This window comes from Oppia nitens, unplaced genomic scaffold (genome assembly GCF_028296485.1).
Source record: "Oppia nitens isolate AA-2021 unplaced genomic scaffold, nextdenovo-longstitch-racon4-pilon3 scaffold21_pilon_pilon_pilon, whole genome shotgun sequence".
Classification (NCBI taxonomy): Eukaryota; Metazoa; Arthropoda; class Arachnida; order Sarcoptiformes; family Oppiidae; genus Oppia; species Oppia nitens.
The window spans coordinates 1,221,508-1,242,054 of NW_026533201.1; the positions used below are offsets into that span (position 1 = coordinate 1,221,508).

The window sequence follows — 20,547 nt, forward strand, 5'->3', positions numbered from 1 at the left end:
TATTAATTTTATTATACAATGTTTTAAATTTATAAAAATTTATGACATTGACATTGATATTTTCAACTACAAAAAAAATAACATTAAAAAGTATATAAGGCAAGTATGATATTTAAAAAAAAAATAAAAAATAAAATAAAATACATTATTAGTGTGTATATACTTTTTTTAAAAAAAAAATATTAAATTATTATTATTTTTAATAATTAAAAAACAATAAAATACAATGAAATCATTATCATTATTATTATTATTATTATTACTTTCAATGTTAACTATCGGTAAGTTATTTATTGTAATTACAATTTAGTAAATTATTATTATTAAGTATTATATAGTAATATAAATAAAGTATTTTCTAATTATTTTTAAAAAAAATTTTTGTTGAAAACTTATTTTCTATTTTTTTAAAACAAATATATTTTTAATATTTTATTTATTTATTTTTTATTATATAAAAAACAATATTATTTATAGATATAAACTGCGATTGCGGTGACAAACAAAATGGCTGTATGTTTGCCGGCGAGCTTTTCGGCTTATGTATGGAAGGTTTATGTACCGATAAATTTTTTGGACTGTCCCCTACTATTAAAACTATACCACAAGAGGGTAGTGGTGGTGAACAGGGACAGGAAGGTGCTGGTGGTGGTGAACAGGGACAGGGAGGTGCTGGTGGTGGTGAGGAACAGGGAGGTGCTGGTGGTGGTGAGGAACAGGGAGGTGCTGGTGGAGGTGAACAACAGGGAGGTGCTGGTGGTGGTGAACAAGCAGGTGCTGGTGGTGAACAAGGAGGTGCTGGTGATGGACAGGGAGGCGCTGGTGAGCCGGGAGGTATGGGTGAACAAGGAGGTAAATGAGTGGGGAAAAAATATTCATTAAGGTCAATTTATTATTGAAAAAAAACAACAACTATAATTTGTGCTTGATTATTTTATTTTATTTAATATTTAATTTTATTATTATTATTATGATAATAATATACTGAATATTTTTGTATCATATTATTTATTTTTATTTGTTATTGGTATTTTTAAGTTAAAATTTTTTTTTAAGTATATAAATTTTATTGTTATTTATTATTTTGAATTTAAATTTATTATATTGTATATATATGTTTTTTTTTGTATGTAATAAATATGTTATCATTGTTTTATTTTTTTTTTAAATTGTAATAAAAAAATTGTTAAGTTATGAAATATCTACTTTTATATATAAGTAATATTATTTATTTTTTATTAAATATAGTAAATTATACAGTAATTATATTATTTTAACTATTTTAATGTATTAACTAAATATTTTTAGCATGCTAGTTTTTGTTATTATTTTTAATTATTATTATTACTAGTTTATAATGCAAAATAATAATGTTAATGATTATAAAATTATTAAGTTTATTTTTTTAGATATTATGATAAAATATCTAATATAAAAATAAATAAATAAAAATTTATTAAATAAGTTTTAATTGAAAAAATAATCAAATTTTTTCAAAATGCGAATTATATTAAACATTTAATTATGATTTTTTTTTGTAAAAAAATAATTTATTAATAATATTTGATATAATAGTGATCTAAATTTATTATAAATTTTGTATATTTTAAAAAGTATTTAATAATTAAATTAAATTATTTTAGTTTTCAAGGATAATATTATAAATATTAGTTTTTATAATTTAATAACTTTGTAATAATTTAATTAATTTGTTTTTTGTTTTGTTTTATTTTAGTTTAACAAAACAAAATGTACATTTTATATTTAATTATTTAATTATATAATCATATTTTTATAATAGTAAAAATATTTTTCTTATATTGAATACTTGATCATGGTTAATTATTCAACAACAAAAAAATATCGTAAATGTGTAAATTATTATTAATGAAAAATTAAGCCAAAAAAAATTTTTAAATGATACGGCACATTTGATTGACACAATTTTTTTGCTACTAATTAATTTTATATTATCATAAAAATTAAATTAAGTTGATTATATATATACAGTATATAAAAATAATAAACTAAAAATTATGTCTATATTATTGAAAAAATACATTTTTTGTTGTAATTATTTTTAATATTTTCAATTTAAATTTAATATTATTTTTTTTTGATACTCATAAATGTATAAATAATTTTAAGTAATTTCTACTAAAAAACAAATGTAAACTTTTATTACAATATTATAGTAAACTAATTATTATTATTATAAAACTTTACTTTTTAATTTTGTAATTATTAAATATATTGCTAAATCATCTTTATCAATTTTTCACTATTTAATTACATTTTTTTAGTTAGTTAGTTAATGAATTTAATTATCATTTTATTACACAATGTTTTAATTTTTCAATTGACGTTAATATTGGAGTAAATTTTTTTTTAAAACAAAAGTATATAAGTAAAAAAATAAAAAAATTAAATACATTATTATATATTGTATATCATATATTATATATAATATTTTTTTTTTTAAAAATAAATTAATAAAATGAAATCAATTTTATACTGTTTTATAATAATTTTAATACAATTATTATTATTATTGCTTTCAATGTTAACTAATGGTAAGTTTATATAGTATTACTAATTGATAAAAAAAAATAATTTATTAAAAAAATAATTTTGTTGTTGTTTATTTTCTAGTTTTATTTAACAAAATTATTATCTATTTTCTAGTTTTATTAAATTACTTGAATTTGTTTTTAAATTACTAATGTTTAATATTATTTTTGTTGTTTTTTAAATAATTAATTTTTCTATATTTTTTAATATATTTTTTAAAAGTAATTTTCAATTATTTATTTTTTTATAAATTAATTAAAGGTATAGATTGCTATATATATAGTATCTTTAAAAAAATTATTTTTGTAATCAATATTTTTTATTTTTGGTTGAAAAATTATTTTCTAAATTTTTATATTTTATTTATTTATTTTTAATTTTAAAAAAATAAATATTATTTATAGATATAAACTGTGATTGCGGTGACAAACAAACTGGCTGTATGTTTGCCGGTGAGTTTATTGGGCTATGTATTGAAGGTTTATGTACCGATAAATTTTTTGGACTGTCCCCTACTATTAAAACTATACCATCACCATCATCATCATCATAAGCACCGGGAGGGTAACAGGGGGAGAAGGGGGGGGTATATAAAAAATACATACATTTATATTGCTAAAAAATATATAAAATATATTTCTAACACACTAAAAAAAATGTTGAAAAACTATATAAATTAAGTATTATTTTTTTATTGAAAAACAAATAAATTATTGTTTAATGTATTTTATAATAAGTTATTTATTATTGTTATATTGTTTTTTATTATGTTTATTATAATTTATTTAATTTTACAAGATGAATTTTATTATATATATATATATTTATTATGTTTTATTTCCTAATAAAATAAAAATTATATCAAACATTATTATATTTTGTTTTTTTTGTTGTAAATAAATATATTATCATTGTTTTTAAGTTTATATAATATATACTTTATTTATTGGTTAAAATGTTTTTTATTTATTTTTAAATTATGAAATTCAAATATATATATATATAAACTTATTTTACTTATTAAAAAAATACAATTTATAATAATAAAAATATTTAAGTACATTTTTATTTAGTTTAAAAACAATAAAATAATAATTTTTATTTTACATTTTTTTGTAATAATTTATAATAATTTTTTTCAATATAATTTTATATAACTATAATTTAATATATCATATAACAAAATATTAAGACAATAGACTGGTTTATTGAAAAACAATTTGATTGTGAAATTTTTTGATGATTTAAAAATAAACTAAAATATAAGTTAGTTTTTTTATACTAAATTTAATAATATAACAGTAATCTAATAAATATAATATTATTAGTTATTTATTTATATATATATTAAAATAAATTTCATATTTGATAAAAAATTTATTTAAGTTTTTCAAACTTATTTATAATCAGTAATAAGTTATCAGAAAAAAAATATTATTATAATTTTCTATTTAAGTAATAAAATGTTAAATAAATTAAATACCAATTATTTTCAAAATCATCTAGTAGAATTTGATTTTATTACAAAAATCTATTCAATTAATTTTAATAAATTACCAAGATCATCAACTGATCAATTATTAATAAAACTATTGCTAATCTATACATTGGTATCGTTAATTTGGTCTACGGTTGTCATCTTACGGGTAAATTATGAGGATATTAATTTACTACAATTATATATATCACCTGGCTACTATATTTCCAATCAATCGACTGCTACAATGTTTGATATGGCTGTAATATGTGTACGTATTGGTCAACTAATATATTTGCTAGATTATCTACTGTATGGTAATCAATGGCTAATTAAGCTAGATCAATTTTTTGCACTACATAAAATCATAATACTAACTGTCCAGGATGATCAAAAAATTAAACATATAATTTATCTAGCTAATAAATTTTATCGATTGGCAGCCATAATTGTTATACTAGGAGCAAATTTGGTTTTTATTGTATTGCCTATAACAATTAAATTAAAATTATTGCTAAATTATCCTGGATCATTTCTAATATACATAATTGATTCGCAAATTTTAATCAATATATACGGTATGTTAACAATACGTACAATGTTTGTACAATTAAGTCTATGTAAAATCTATCAAATACTATTTAGTAGTATTAATATGGAATTGATTGCGCAATCATCTAAAAATATACATAAATTACGTCTACTATTATTGCGTCACTCGTTAATATGTCAATCGTTACGTTACGCCAATGAATATATTGGACATAATTTTCTGGCATTAATTACAGCCTTATGTCCATTGACTAGCTATGTGCTAGTTAATTTTATGTTCAAACAAATTGACCAGGTACCTAAAATTATAATGTCACCATATTGTTCCTGGTATTGGTGATGCTATTGTATTTATCATGGTCGATAGCCCGGGTGGATATTCTAAGCAAATACGGTATGCATTCAGTACATAGTGTAGTAAATAGCGGCCGATTTGGCGGCGGAAATAAACAGTTAATATTTCAGGTAAATTATTATTACTTTTTTAATTAATATATATATATTATTTAAAATATTAAATTTTTTATCTTAAATATTTATTTTTTATTAATAAAAATTATTTAATTAAATAAAAGATAAGATTATATTTCAATCGTGTACTAAAATCGACAATCGGTTTGGAAATAACTGGTAAACCAATAAATGTCGAAAATATTTTTAATGTAATTATTTTTTTTAATATAAAAATTATGTATATAATAATTTTAACTATTTTTAAATTTTATTTTTTATATCTATAATTAGATTGTTACATTAACGATGACATATTTTTCCATACTAGTTAAAATGAGAAAAAATTCAAGTATATAATTTGAATATATATATATATTAAAATATTATTTATTTATTTAATATTATTGTCAATTATGGTTAAAAATTTAAAGTAATTTTTTAAAAAATTAAAATTTTTATTTTTAATAATTTAATGATAGTATATTGTACTAGTAGTTATTTAATAAACTTGTTTACTATATAAAYARTTATTTAATGTTTGTTGTATTAGTAAAGTATTTCATTAATTTTATTTTATATTTAAATAGTTTTTTGTTTAATATTAAATTTTAATAATATTTATTTTTTAATAAATTATAAAAATAATATTTATTTATTAGATTTTTTTTAGTTAATTTATGTAATGTAAATATTTATTATAATTATCTAAAATAAAAATAATTTAAACATATTCTATACTTTTTTTGAAAAATAATTAGCAAATTTTAATAAAATTTTTATTTGAATAGTTATAATTAATTTTTTATAAAAAAAATTATCATATGTTTTTAGCTTGCTTATTTCAATAAAAAAAATTCATATTATTATTATTATAGATTAAATAATGAACCTTTTAAATTAACATAATCAACACTAGCATGTAAATAGTTAATAGTTTCCAGATCAAATTGGCTAATACTTGTCGACACTAGATTAATGGTTTTTTAATGTTAGGGGTACAGGTGCTATGAGTTTAAATTGTTTTTAGACCAGGTGACTGACCAAAATCTAGATACCGGAGCTTTGAAAACCCATAGAAATTATCGATAAATTTTCTAATACCTGATTCACGTATTATCAATATTTCTAGGGTCTGTCCTAATGGTCGAAACCAATCTAGATTACTAAATACAGGTTCAGCTATACTACCAGTGCCGCTGCTGCCGATGCTCTGGTAGATAATAAGCCATTACCAGCCAATACATTAGCCAAACGTTGCCACTGGTCGGGACAGTAATGTTAGGACAGTTGACAACTCTAAACGATTCCACATTATTTGGCTATATTATCGAAAAATGACTGACCATTTGGTGTTGTTGTCACCGAAACGTTGAATTTTTGGTTAATTTTTACGAAATAATTTTACGTATGATTGTATTGGATGTACCGGTAAATGCACGGACCGGTAGGTTAGCGTACGGATAGTTGGCAATAGTTAACTGGTCTAACATATAGCCGGATAGTTGTCTAAATGTTTCCGWCAATTGTTTTAACGATCCGGTCATTGAACTACAGGTGACAGTTGTTTTGTATACAAARTCGTCGACTGTGTCCTACAATAAGGTATATAAATATATTAAAAATTTTATTTTTCTAAAAATAATAATAATAATTAATGAAAATGTTTTTGTATAATACATACAAATTTTGATTGACATACACAACCCGRTAGTAAATGAKTTGGCGGACAGGTATAACCAGATGACTGTCCCGATTGTGGTTTATGTAAAATCATTAATAATGTTATTAATAATGTTAATTGATTTATCGAAACTTTTTTTAATATCATATTTTTTGTTAATTAATTAATTTTAAGTATTTTTATTATTAAAAAAATAGTAGTAATAATACTAGCAGTTATTATTGTATGAAATAAACGAAAATTTTTTTTAACTAATTTTATTCTACTAATAATTTTAAATAACTTATATAAATGTTTTTTTAGATTTCATTAATTTTTTTATTTATATAATTTAACACGATTGTTTATAATTTTTTTAAATAATTGTTAAAACTCAAACATATATTTTTATATTATATAAAATAATTTTTGATTTAAATCAGTAATTATTCAAAAAAAATATTGTATTTATATTATTGAATATTTTTGTTTATTAAATTAAATTTGTTATATAAACAACAAAATTTATAAAATTGTTAATCTAATAAAATTAAAATCATAATTATAAATAGCTAACTGTTATTAAATTTATTTTTTATTTTATTTTTTAAATAAAAAGTACAATAATAGTAGTTGTATTAATAATAATAATTTAATAATATGAAAATTATTAATAATTTACAATATTTTCTATAATTATTTTTTTAATAATATAATTTAGCTTAATTAATACTTTACAAAATTATAGTATTATATATAATTTAATAAAACTAAAATGTACATGTAAAAAACATTTTATGTATTTTATAAATCAAAAATATAATAATATTTTAATAAAATAATTTTAATTATAAAATACAATTAATAAAAAAAACAAAATATTTTACTAAAATTTAATTAAATAATTATAAATAATTAATTAATTATGTTTATCTAAACATATTGAATAATAGGGTTGATTAACTAATTGTGATGGTATACCACATTTTGCACCATGAAACATTTTCAAAATTTTTTCATCATTAATTTTGTCTTTGACAATTATGTCACAGTTACAATCAAGATTGTTATTTCCTAAAAAAAACAAACAAAACAAAATAATAATTTTTAAAAAATCTAAAAGTTAAAATAATAAAAAGTAAGAAACTTAAAAAAAAGTTAATCTAAAACAGCAAATTCAAAAAAAAACTAAAAAGTGAAATAAAACTAAAAAGTTAAAAAACAAGAATAATAAAAAAAATTTAAATGTAAAATAAGCTACAAAAATATTAAATTTTATACCATTTAAATTGACATAGTCAACACTGGCCAGTAAATAGTTAATAGTTTGCCGATCAAATTGGCTAATAATTGTCGACTCTAGATTAATGGTTTTCAATGTTTCGGGTACAGGTGCTRTKAGTTTAAATTGTTTTAAACCAGATGACTGAGCAAAATCTAGATACCGGAGCTTTGGAAACGGTAGCAAATTGTCGACAAACATTTCAATACCTGATCCACGTATAATCAAYGTTTCKATGGTTGATCCTAACGGTCGAAACCAATCTAGATTAYTAAATACAGGTGCAGTTATACTACCAGTGCCGCTGCCGATGCTCTGGTAGATAACCAGCTCACGTAGTCGTGWCCTACTATTATTATCAACAATACTAGTTGATAACAATAATTGACCAAGTTCATCTAGAATACTAGTGCCGMCGCCAGCTAATAAACTAGCCAAACGTGGCCATTGAACCGTTAAAATATTAGGACAGTTGACAACTCTAAACGATTCCACATTATTGGCTATATTGTCGAAAAATGACTGACCATTGCTACCAATAAATCTGAGTAATTGTTGCGAGTTTTCTATAGTAATCTTACGTATGATTGTACTATCGGTGAATACCCGTACCGGTAGGTTAGCGTACGGATAGTTGGCAATAGTTAACTGGTCTAACCTATAGCCGGATAGTTGTCTAAATGTTTCCGACAATTGTTTTAGCGAACCAGTAAGTGAACTACAGGTGACAGTTGTTTTGTATACTAAGTCGACTGTACTCTACATTTAAATACAAATTTATATATAATTTTTATTAAAAAAAAATTATTTAATTAATTTTATCAGAAAAAATTGATGAAAATTATTATACATACAAATTTTGATTGACATACACAACCAGTGTTTGGCAGATTGGGTGGACAGGTATTTCCAGATGACTGTCCTAACAGTGGTTTATACAAAATCATTGATATTATTATTATTGTCAAAACTTTTTGTAATAGCATTTTTTCAATTATTACTTTTTTATATAAAAAATAGTAATAAACAGTTATTAAATACAAAAAAATAAAAAATAAAACTATAATTATATTCTACTAATAATTTGAATAAGTTTTTATATACTAATTTATTTTTCTTATTATTTATAATAAATTTTATAAATTGACATGCTTGTTTATAAAAATATTTTATTTAAATGTAAAAATTCCAAAAAATTTTGTTATAATATAAATATTTATAAATAAGTAATAATTATAAATTATTTCTAGTTTATATTACTTAAATTATTAGTCTACATTTAAAAAAACAAAATTATTATTATATTTTAAATAACTTTAATATATTGATAAAAATTTTTATATAAACAACAAAAATTGTTATTATTATTCTAATAAAATTATATGTAATTATTATTAATAATAATAATAATTAAAAACATTAATACAAATAGATAATAGCTATTTAAATTTATATTTATTTATTTTAATTTTTAAATACAATAGTTGTATTATTATTATTATTATTATTAAATAAATAAATTATTAATTTTTATAATATTTTCTATAATTAATTTTTATATAATAATATACAGTAATATAATTTAGTTTAAATAATTTTATTTTTTATTAAACAATTATAATTAAATTTTCATAGCACATTGTGTCCCATAGGGTAACCCTACCATAGATACCGGTGTCGAGCACCTGGAGCCAGCAAAACGATCATTTTCATGGTGTTGTTGTTGTACTAGTATTGTTGATATAGTAGTAGTAGTAGTAGTAGTCAATGATGTCAATATACCAATATCATCGCACCAGCATGATAATTTATTATCTATAATTGATTTAATTAATTAATTTTTAATTAATTTTTAATTAATTTACTTTACAAACTTTAAATAGTATTATAAATAATTTATATTAATAAATAATAAAGTGTACATARAAAAAATATATTAGTAGTATTTTTTTATAATTTATAAATTTAATAATATAAATATTTATTATAAATTATAAACTGTAACTAATTAATTGTAGATAATTTTATATTGATAAATTAAAATTTTATATTTTAACATATTGACTGTAATATATAGTAATTTATCTAACTATAGATAAAAATTATTATTACCGGTATTATTTTTTTAATGTTATGTTTTAATATTTACTAATTGGATATAGCTAGCATACACATACACATACACACATACACACATACACACATACACACATACACACATACACACATACACACATACACACATACACACATACACACATACACACATACACACATACACATACACACATACACACATACACACATACACACATACACACATACACACATACACACATACACACATACACACATACACACATACACATACACATAGTAGTTAAAAAATTTAGTAACTTACATTTTAAATCAACAAATGGCACCCGGCTCAAATAGGCAAGTGTTGTCGCATCAAATCTAACCAGTCCGCACCCGCTCAAATTAATTGCACCCACTGTCCCAGATAGTGGGCCCAGTAGGCTAAATGTTTCCAATGTCGGTGTATGGGATAGATCAGTAACTGGAGTCTGGTAAACACCGATAGGTTAGCCGAAAATACTTGCATACCTGAGCCCCTGATGATCAGGTGTTCCAATGTTGCCGATACGGGTAGAAAACTGGACAAATCGGTAATCGATGGACTGACCGGTTGTTGTTGGTTGAGATGATGACCACTGTTGACAATAACCAGTTCACGGAGTATAGGACCGCCGCCACCGCCGCCTCCAATATCGTTGGCCATCAGTTGCCACTCGTCTCGTCCTATATTCGGACAGTTGGCTATAGCTATGGCCTCCAAAGTACGKCCAATATTACCGCCGAAAAAAGTCCGGCTCTTAGTGTTGTTGTTATTATTACCGAACGACTGGAGTTTTGGCGAGTTTTTATGACCAGTCGGCGGATAATTGCCGTCCCATTGATGAATACATTGGCCGACGGAAGTTCACCGAACGGATAGTTGGCTAGTATTAGGTCATCGATTGAGTAGCCGTTGAATTGTTGGCCAAATAGTWGGCCTAATTTGTCCACTGATTCAAGTTTTTTYGWYGATAGTCCTGAACATGTGACCACCAGTTTGTAGGTATAGTCGACTGTACTCTATATATATACAGTRTATGTTAGTTAATGATAGGTTAGGTTTAGGATAGTTATGATTATTATTAGAGAGACAGAGAGACAGAGACAGAGAGACAGAGAGACAGAGAGACAGAGAGAGAGAGAGAGAGAGAGAGAGAGACAGAGAGAGACAGAGAGAGACAGAGAGAGAGAGAGAGAGASAGAGAGAGACAGAGAGAGACAGAGAGACAGAGAGAGAGAGAGAGAGAGAGAGAGACAGAGAGAGACAGAGAGACAGAGAGAGAGAGACAGAGAGAGACAGAGAGAGAGAGAGAGAGAGACAGAGAGAGAGAGAGAGAGAGACAGAGAGAGACAGAGAGAGAGAGAGAGAGAGAGAGAGAGAGAGAGAGAGAGAGAGAGAGACAGAGAGAGAGAGAGAGAGACAGAGAGAGAGAGACAGAGAGAGAGAGAGAGAGAGAGACAGAGAGAGAGAGAGAGAGACAGAGAGAGAGAGAGASAGACAGAGAGAGAGASAGAGAGACAGAGAGACAGAGAGAGAGAGAGACAGAGAGAGAGAGAGACAGASAGACAGAGGAACCGGTAGTTATGTATAATTAGTTAATAAAGTATTATTATTATTATAGATATATATGACATACAAATATTGTTTGACACCGACACCCAGGTATGGCATTTGCTGGACTATAGCACCGGTATTTTGGGGCTAACAGTGCCGTCATAGTCATTGACAATAGATATGTACTGATAATAATGTTAAATATAAATAATTTTGTTACAAACATAATAACTTATATATAATGTATATAATAATACTAATTAATAATAATTGGTATATAATTTAAAATATTTAATTATTATTATTTTGTTAATAAAAATAAAACTTCAATAATTACACATAAAAATTATGATTATTTAATAAGTTTTTTATATTTATTTATTATCTGTAAAATAATTATGTTTTTTACACATTTATCATAATATATTTCAATTAATAAAAAAAAATTAATTGTTTTAATTATTATTATTATTTTGTTTAAATATACAGTTAATAATAWATTTTTTAAATATTATTTTTTTWAAATTGAATAACAAATATATGTTTTAAATATTATAATTTTGAAATTTTATTTATAYTTTCTGTTTGAATAATAAATTATTAAATTATATTAAATAAAAGCACGTTTAGTAGGATTTACTTAAATTTTTTTAAAAAAAACATTATTTTATTAAATTATAATAAATTTTTCTAGAAWTTAATTTATTATATTTATATAACCAAAAAAAACTCATTATATATATATATATATATATATATATATATATATATATATATATATTTAAACTACAAAYTGATAAATTAGTTATACTTTATATATATACATCAATATATATAAAATAAACATTAATAAAATATCTATGAATATTTTTTATTTTTTTTGTTATTTATTTATAATATATTTTCAATAATTTTTATTTTAGGAAAGACTATTTTTAACTAAAATAAAATTATTGATTAAACTAATTTAAATTATTTTGACATTAAAAAAATTTTGGCTCATTATATAAAAAATATTAAGTTTATTGAAAAAATATTAATTAAAAAAAATATAATAATTAAAATAAACATACTAACTGTTTCAATATTAAAACAACTCATTTTAATTAATTAATTAATTTGCTTTATATTTTTCATCTTTATAAAAAAAACCATATGTAATTTTAATTAATTAAAAATAAATTCATATATTTTATATGTTATTAATTTTATGCATTTAATTAGTTTTAATTTAAACAAACTAACAACATAAAAAAAWAAAATGACTCATCASAATMAACTAGTAATTATAATGTTTATCCGATTGATGGTGATGATGATGGTCATCCTAGTTAGTCAGCATTATCATTATCATTATCAAGTTGAATGTAATGGCATACTAGATGTTCTAGATATGTCAGATTCGATTATAAATGARGTTTTAGGCGATGAYGATACTACTACTACTACTACTACTACTGCTGCTGGGCATCCTATTGTCATGGTAACATCATCTGGGCAAAATTCTAAAAATTTGACAAAAATGGCGGCTGCCGCTATTCCTACTGCTATCAATGTTAATACAGCTGTTACTGGTAAATATATATATATAAATATATATATATATATAAAGTAAAATATACACACACATAAACAAATAAATAAGTATATTTTTTTATTAACTTAATTTTTAGATAAAAAAATTAATAAATTTATACATGATAAAATTATTTAAATAAAGTTTACAATGTATATATATATTAGTTGCCACCACCAACACCGCAACCAACTGTCCACCAATAACGCCAAGTTTTTGGCCTAAAAATGAAAAATTTTCCGATTATCGATTGCAATACAAATYSCTGAACGTATCGGATATTAATAAACTAATCAATCAAACATTGGATAAACAATGTCAGCTAGCTCGTATATTGGGTAATTGGCTGAAACAMAATAAACTAGACTATATAGCTGAACAATCCTACARTGATTGTCAATTTGAACTTGATGATAATCAACGGGTTATGCAAACAATTTCAAAACTGGTCAACCTAGATGAACGTTTAGAACATACCATTAGACAATTACGTTGGCTAGACTATAGGACAATGTTTTTTATTAATTCGATTAAACGTGTTAGAAATTGTACGTTCGATGAAATTGTTAGCTATGTTAATATATCGGATGTAAACCAATTGGTCAAATTGGTTACCAATGGTCATCGGGAAGCATTGAACGAATTGGCTAATGAAGTGGAATCGGATCGTCAAAATGTTGGTAAAAATTTTTGGATACAATTGGATACACAGGTTAGTTGTCATTTAAKTATTAATTGTATTATTATTATTAGTAGTAGTAGTATTATTATTATTATTATTATTATTATTAGTAGTAKTAGTATTATTATTATTATTATTATTAGTAGTAGTAGTAGTAGTAGTAGTAGTAGTAGTAGTAGTAGTAGTAGTAGTAGTAGTACTAGTAGTAGTAGTAGTAGTAGTAGTAATACTTTTATATGTAGTAGTAGTAGTAGTAATACTTTTATATGTAGTAGTAGTAGTAATAGTAATATATTAATATATAATGGTTTTATTTCTGTTACTAATTAAAAATATAATATATTTAACTATCTATCAATATATATATATATATATATAAAATCAATATATTGTTTATTTCTATTTTCMTTTTTTTTATTTCTAAAAAAAAATCAATTCTGATTATAATAATAATTATYATTATTAGACATTAGATGAATATAAGGTTTTATACGCCAATGAGGACAAACAGTTGGCCCAATTGAMGYCGGATTCGATCAAAATTCCRACAATGAGACTAATRATATTCAAATTACAATATCTAAATCGTATCTATAAAGTTATACATGATTAGATAGTATTAATAGGAATAATATATTAATAATAATAATTTTTAAATTTTTTTAAATATATTTATTTATTTTTATATAAATGTTTTTTTAATGATAATTATAGAGGTATATTTTATTTATTAAATAAATAAATATACATATGAAAATATTTATTTTTAAATTAAATATTAAATTTATTATACTCTATAATGTATACACTATATTGTAATATAAAAAATAACCAACAACAAAAACTTATCTTGTTTATAAGGTATAATATATATATATATATGAAATTTGAAAAAAAATTAAAAATTATAAATAAAATTATTTGGACAGACAGACAGACAGACAGACATATAGAATTCAGATACGTACTCTTATTATGTGTTCGTGAAAAAAACATTAGACTATTTAATCAGAGTTGCTAAAAATTTTCAATTTCAGAGGGATATAGGGGGTAAAGATGATTTTTAACGTTATTTTTAACTAATTTGCTTGTTTTTAATCAATAATTATATTCAAAATAAGTCTAGAAATAGAAAATTTATATAAAAAAAAATTAAATTTAATAATATAAAATAGTAAATAAAAAATTTTTTAAACAAAAATAATTTAAAAATCATAAAAAATGAGTCTTTTAATAAAAATTTTAGATGTTATTTTTAGATGATTTTTAACGTTATTTTTAACTAATTTGCTCGTTTTTAATCAATAATTAGATTCATATAAAATTTTAAAACAAAAAAACTTACTAAAATAGTATTAATTAAAAATTAAATTTTTATAAATTTCTAAATTTATTCAAAATCTCATTATTATTATGATAATTAATAAAAAAATACAATTATTTAGTTTTGAAAAAAATTTGAATTAATTAAAAATTTAATAATATAGTACTTTATTTATTATTACGTCTAAATAATAATAATAATAATAATAATATTTTCAGAAATAATTATTAATTATATTTTTAAATAAATTATTTAAAAATATATTTTAATATAGTATTTCATATTGACAYATAACTAACACATTTTTTWATATAAAGATTATAAAATATTAATWWTTAATGCTAAAAAATTTTATTAGAARTATTATAGTWGGAATTATAGTTTTTTTTATAACAATTTTTATAWTTRAAAAAATTAAAACAAAATGTTTATATTTATATATATATATTAATTATTATTAATATCAAAAATAATAGAATTTATAACAATAATAATAATAATTCATTAGAAAAATTAATTAATTAATTAATTATTGTTTAATAGCAGTAATTCTCAGCAATTGATGATAACGTTTGACTTCCTTAACGTTAGGATCGGCCAAAAACTGTTGCCAAGCCCTGGGATTCGGGCCGCCAATAGCTAACGGGTTGACCATTGCATCGAAAGCCGTATCCCATAAGTGATCGTTTAGTTCGCTATCGAAATCTTTAGGATCGTTGAAAAACTTTCTAAACTTTGATATCAGTATTGGCATAAAGTCTAGAAATAGAAAATTTATATATATATATATATAAATAAATAAAATTTAATAATCATAAAATAGTAAATAAATTTTTTTTTAAAACAAAAAAATAATTTAAAAATCATAAAACAAAATGAGAGAGAGAGAGAGAGTCTTAAACAGCGGCGATGCTATTAATTTTACAATTATCTGGTGCCAACAATACGTTGGATTTATTTTAAAGTAACCAAGGGTGGTGGGTAATGTTGTTTTTATTTAATATTTTTTTTATTTTTTTTAGAGAGAGAGAGAGAGAGAGAGAGAGAGAGAGAGAGAGAGAGAGAGAGAGAGAGAGAGAGAGAGAGAGAGAGAGAGAGAGAGAGAGAGAGAGAGARAGAGAGAGAGAGAGAGAGTCAGAGAGAGAGAGAGAGAGAGTCTTAAACAGCGGCGCCGTCGACGACAGCGGCGATGCTATTAATTTCATTATTTTTTAGATTTTTATTTTTAGATTTAGATTTAGATTTAGATTTAGATTTAGATTTTAGATTTAGATTTAGATTTAGATTTAGATTTAGATTTAGATTTAGATTTAGATTTAGATTTAGATTTAGATTTAGATTTAGATTTAGATTTAGATTTAGATTTAGATTTAGATTTAGATTTAGATTTAGATTTAGATTTAGATTTAGATTTAGATTTAGATTTAGATTTAGATTTAGATTTAGATTTAGATTTAGATTTAGATTTAGATTTAGATTTAGATTTAGATTTAGATTTAGATTTAGATTTAGATTTAGATTTAGATTTAGATTTAGATTTAGATTTAGATTTAGATTTAGATTTAGATTTAGATTTAGATTTAGATTTAGATTTAGATTTAGATTTAGATTTAATCATATAATTAATTAATATCAAAAATGACCAATTACAATCTTATCCAGTTCACAAAAAAAATTATCGAACAACATTACCCACCACCTTGGTAACTTTTTTTTTWAAAAAAAATCCAACGTATTGTTGACACCAGATAATTGAAATTAATAGCATCGCCGCTGTCGTCATCGTCGTCGTCGGCGCCGCTGTTTAAGTCTCTCTCTCTCTCTCTCTCTCTCTCTCTCTCTCTCTCTCTCTCTCTCTCTCTAACTCTCTCTAACTCTCTCTAACTCTCTCTAACTCTCTCTAACTCTTTCTAACTCTCTCTAACTCTCTCTCTCTAACTCTCTAACTCTCTCTGTCTCTCTCTCTCTCTCTCTCTCTCTCTCTCTCTCACTGACTCTCTCTCTCTCTCTCTCTCTCTAACTCTCTCTCTCACTGACTCTCTCTCTCTCTCTCTCTCTCTCTTTCTCTATAAAAAAATTTAAAACTATTAAATAATATTAAATTAGCATCGCCGCTGTCGTCATCGTCGTCGGCGCCGCTGTTTAAGTCTCTCTCTCTCTCTCTCGCTCTCTCTCTCTCTCTCTCTCTCTCTCTCTCTCTCTCTCTCTCTCTCTCTCTCTCTCTCTCTCTCTCTCTCTCTCTCTCTCTCTCTCTCTCTCTCTCTCTCTCTAACTCTCTCTAACTCTCTCTAACTCTCTCTAACTCTCTCTAACTCTCTCTAACTCTCTCTAACTCTCTCTAACTCTCTCTAACTCTCTCTCTCTCTCTCTAACTCTCTCTCTCTAACTCTCTCTAACTCTCTCTAACTCTCTCTAACTCTCTCTCTCTAACTCTCACTCTCTAACTTTCTCTAACTCTCTCTCTCTCTAACTCTCTCTAACTCTCTCTCTATCTATCACTGACTCTCCCTCTCTCTCTCTCTCTCTCTCTCTACTGACTCTCTCTCTATTACTCTCTCTCTCTCTCTCTCTCTCTCTCTCTCTCTCTCTCTCTCTTACTATCTCTTTATCTCTCTTTCTCTAAAAAAAATTTTAAAAAAATATTAAATAATAAAAAATACCAATCATTTTCTGTCTATCCGTAGTCCAACAGACATCTATAGTCTCGAACTGTTTAATCAGTAACTGATTATCCATTGATTGTAGACATTGACGCCAATTGTCGGCTTGTTTTTCGGGCGATTCATACCATTGTTTTTTCATAGGCCAACCATAACTGGCCAAACGTTTGTTAATATCTTCTTTGAGTTCAATATTTGCATGAATCATACCGCCCGTAGACAACAAGTGGCCAATAGTGTCCATCAGTTGACGTTTATCCGGAATATAACCAAACGATAGATTAGCAAATATTAGATCCACTTTGCAGTCCAATTGCCTAACCCGGGGACTCATATCCGGCCATTTTCTACCCATATCTTGCAATTGATAATCAATACTAGAGTCCGGATTATTAGTGCGGGCATAGTCTAACATTTCGGGTAAACAATCGATGGCCACAATCCGTTTATGCGGGATATGTTTGGCTAAAAAATTTTTCGTAACATCACCATCACCGCAGCCTAAGTCAACAATCAGATCGTATGATCTGTTAATTAAAATTTAAATTAAAATTTAAATTAAACAAACAAATTATAATTTTAATTAATTAAAAAAAAATTTAAAAAAAAATAATTACTTGCTATACGATTTTATAATGCTAATTGATTGCATTGCTAATAATTGGACATTACTTTTTTGTCTAGCATATACACTGGGTTCAATTTGATCCATGGTTAGGTTAATTTTTTTAGAGATTTTTTTTTTAATTAAAAATAATTTAATTATTAAAAATATATATATATATTATATATCTTAAAAATAAAATAATAACATTAATAGATTATATATATTATAAAGCTCTCTCTCTCTCTCTCTCTCTCTCTCTCTCTCTCTCTCTATAAAAAAGTAATTATTTTACTAAATAATATTTAACTGTTAAATATTATTAAATATATAGATAAAAAAAATGTTTTGTAAAACATGATACTAATTTTTTCAAATTTTTAATAGTCATATTTTTTTTAAAAAAAAATTAATACTAGTCATCGTACATAAGTTTTAATTGTAGAAAATTTTTTACTTTTCATTTAATCATTATTTAATTTTTTAGTCAAAATAAAATTATTAAAGTATAATAAATATTGATATATAGACGAAAAATATAATCTATATACATCAACAACAACAAAAAATAGCCATGCTCAATTTAACTATAAAATAGATTTAATTAAAAAATAAATAAATCTGATCTGTTAATAAATTAAATTAAACAAACAAACAAAAAATTATAATTTTACTATAATTATATAATTAATTAAAAAAATAAAATTAAAAAAATTATTATTAGTTAAAAAAAAAAGATTACTTGCATTACTTTAAACGGCAATTTTTTCAAAAATCCCAAAATATCGATATTAGGGGGGTTATTTTTGGCCTTACCCCCCCTCTATCCCCACCTACTTAACCCTGACTCTACATATATATTTACAATTTATATTATTTTTAAAAAATATTATTATAATATGCACCCGTATAATTTTTTTTTAATGACATAATTTATATTATAATAATAATATAAATTATTATTAATATATATACAGTATATATACTATATTTATACTGTATTTATACTGTATTTTATAACAATTAGCTATTTATTTATTACTAGTAATAACGCAATATTTTTCTTATATTTTATATATCAAATTGTATTTATTTCTATATAAAAAAAAATAAAAATAAATGCTAATAATTAATATTACTGTATATTTATAATAATATGATATATAAATTATGATATAGTATAATATCATATTTTTTTGATAATTTTTATTTATATGTCAAAATAAATAATAATAATAAGAAAAAAGATTAATTATTTTTTTTAATACATTATTAAGTTTATATAAGTTTTATTTATATATTTATATTATATATTTATATTATATATATATACTGTATATGTAATAGTAAACAGTCAATAATAGGAGACTGTAATTATATACAGTATATTATTATTTAGTTTAATAAAATGTATTATTATTTTAAAGGAAAAATATTATAATTTATTTTTAGTTTTTTTTAGATTAAATTATATTATATTACTTTAAAAAAATCAAAGTTAACTTAATGTATGTTTTGTTTTTGTTTTTATAAATAAATATTTTAACCTAGTGTATTTAAATTTATTAAAATATATCATCATAATCATTTATTAAATAATAATTTTTTAAAACTATTAATAATTATTTGTTTTAAAAAATAAAAATTAATAATAATTATTAATATAATTATATTATCTATATTTTCAGTGTTGTAATAATTAATAATAATTTATTAATAATATCTAATAATCTAAATTAATAATACATAATAATATTAATTAATAATACATAATAATATTAATTAATAATATCTAATAATATTAAGTAATAATACATAATAATATTAATTAATAATATCTAATAATATTAAGTAATAATACATAATAATATTAATTAATAATACATAATAATATTAATTAATAATACCTAATAATATTAATTAATAATACATAATAATATTAATTAATTAATAATACCTAATAATATTAATTAATTAATTAATAATACCTAATAATTAAATGGCACATCATCATCATCACCATGGTGATCATA

General features: G+C 22.4%; 5 protein-coding genes across 5 annotated transcripts; 2 read left to right on the plus strand and 3 right to left on the minus strand.

Moving 5' to 3' along the window:
- The first annotated feature begins 268 nt into the window (after positions 1-268).
- LOC128953416 (uncharacterized) lies at positions 269-860 on the plus strand. Its single transcript, XM_054298901.1, has 2 exons — positions 269-281; positions 478-860. Exons 1-2 carry the CDS (start codon positions 269-271, stop codon positions 858-860), a joined length of 396 nt encoding a protein of 131 aa, XP_054154876.1.
- Positions 861-7,632: 6,772 nt separating this feature from the next.
- LOC128953417 (uncharacterized) lies at positions 7,633-8,942 on the minus strand. Its single transcript, XM_054298902.1, has 3 exons — positions 8,868-8,942; positions 7,995-8,754; positions 7,633-7,787 (listed from the first exon to the last, which is right to left on the minus strand). The coding sequence occupies exons 1-3, from the start codon at positions 8,940-8,942 to the stop codon at positions 7,633-7,635; spliced, it is 990 nt and encodes a 329-aa protein (XP_054154877.1).
- An 819-nt stretch (positions 8,943-9,761) lies between these two features.
- Positions 9,762-11,073, minus strand: LOC128953270 (uncharacterized). Its single transcript, XM_054298749.1, has 2 exons — positions 10,397-11,073; positions 9,762-9,810 (listed from the first exon to the last, which is right to left on the minus strand). The coding sequence occupies exon 1, from the start codon at positions 10,775-10,777 to the stop codon at positions 10,472-10,474; it is 306 nt and encodes a 101-aa protein (XP_054154724.1). The 5' UTR covers positions 10,778-11,073; the 3' UTR covers positions 9,762-9,810; positions 10,397-10,471.
- Positions 11,074-13,033: 1,960 nt separating this feature from the next.
- On the plus strand, positions 13,034-14,539 carry LOC128953419 (uncharacterized). The gene is made up of 3 exons (XM_054298903.1): positions 13,034-13,242; positions 13,412-13,956; positions 14,393-14,539. The coding sequence occupies exons 1-3, from the start codon at positions 13,062-13,064 to the stop codon at positions 14,537-14,539; spliced, it is 873 nt and encodes a 290-aa protein (XP_054154878.1). The 5' UTR covers positions 13,034-13,061.
- A 1,240-nt stretch (positions 14,540-15,779) lies between these two features.
- LOC128953420 (trans-aconitate 2-methyltransferase-like) lies at positions 15,780-18,622 on the minus strand. The gene is made up of 3 exons (XM_054298904.1): positions 18,528-18,622; positions 17,911-18,437; positions 15,780-16,009 (listed from the first exon to the last, which is right to left on the minus strand). Exons 1-3 carry the CDS (start codon positions 18,620-18,622, stop codon positions 15,780-15,782), a joined length of 852 nt encoding a protein of 283 aa, XP_054154879.1.
- Between the last annotated feature and the right edge of the window lie 1,925 nt (positions 18,623-20,547).

Bases quoted from the DNA above. Each gene is read 5' to 3' on its own strand.
- LOC128953270 (XM_054298749.1), bottom strand. From the start codon at position 10,777: ATGGCCAACGATATTGGAGGCGGCGGTGGCGGCGGTCCTATACTCCGT.
- LOC128953420 (XM_054298904.1), bottom strand. From the start codon at position 18,622: ATGGATCAAATTGAACCCAGTGTATATGCTAGACAAAAAAGTAATGTC. The intron at 18,438-18,527 runs GTAATTATTTTT...TTTAATTAACAG, and splicing joins ATTATAAAATCGTATAGCAA to ATCATACGATCTGATTGTTG. The intron at 16,010-17,910 runs GTATTTTTTATT...TTCTATTTCTAG, and splicing joins GGATAGACAGAAAATGATTG to ACTTTATGCCAATACTGATA.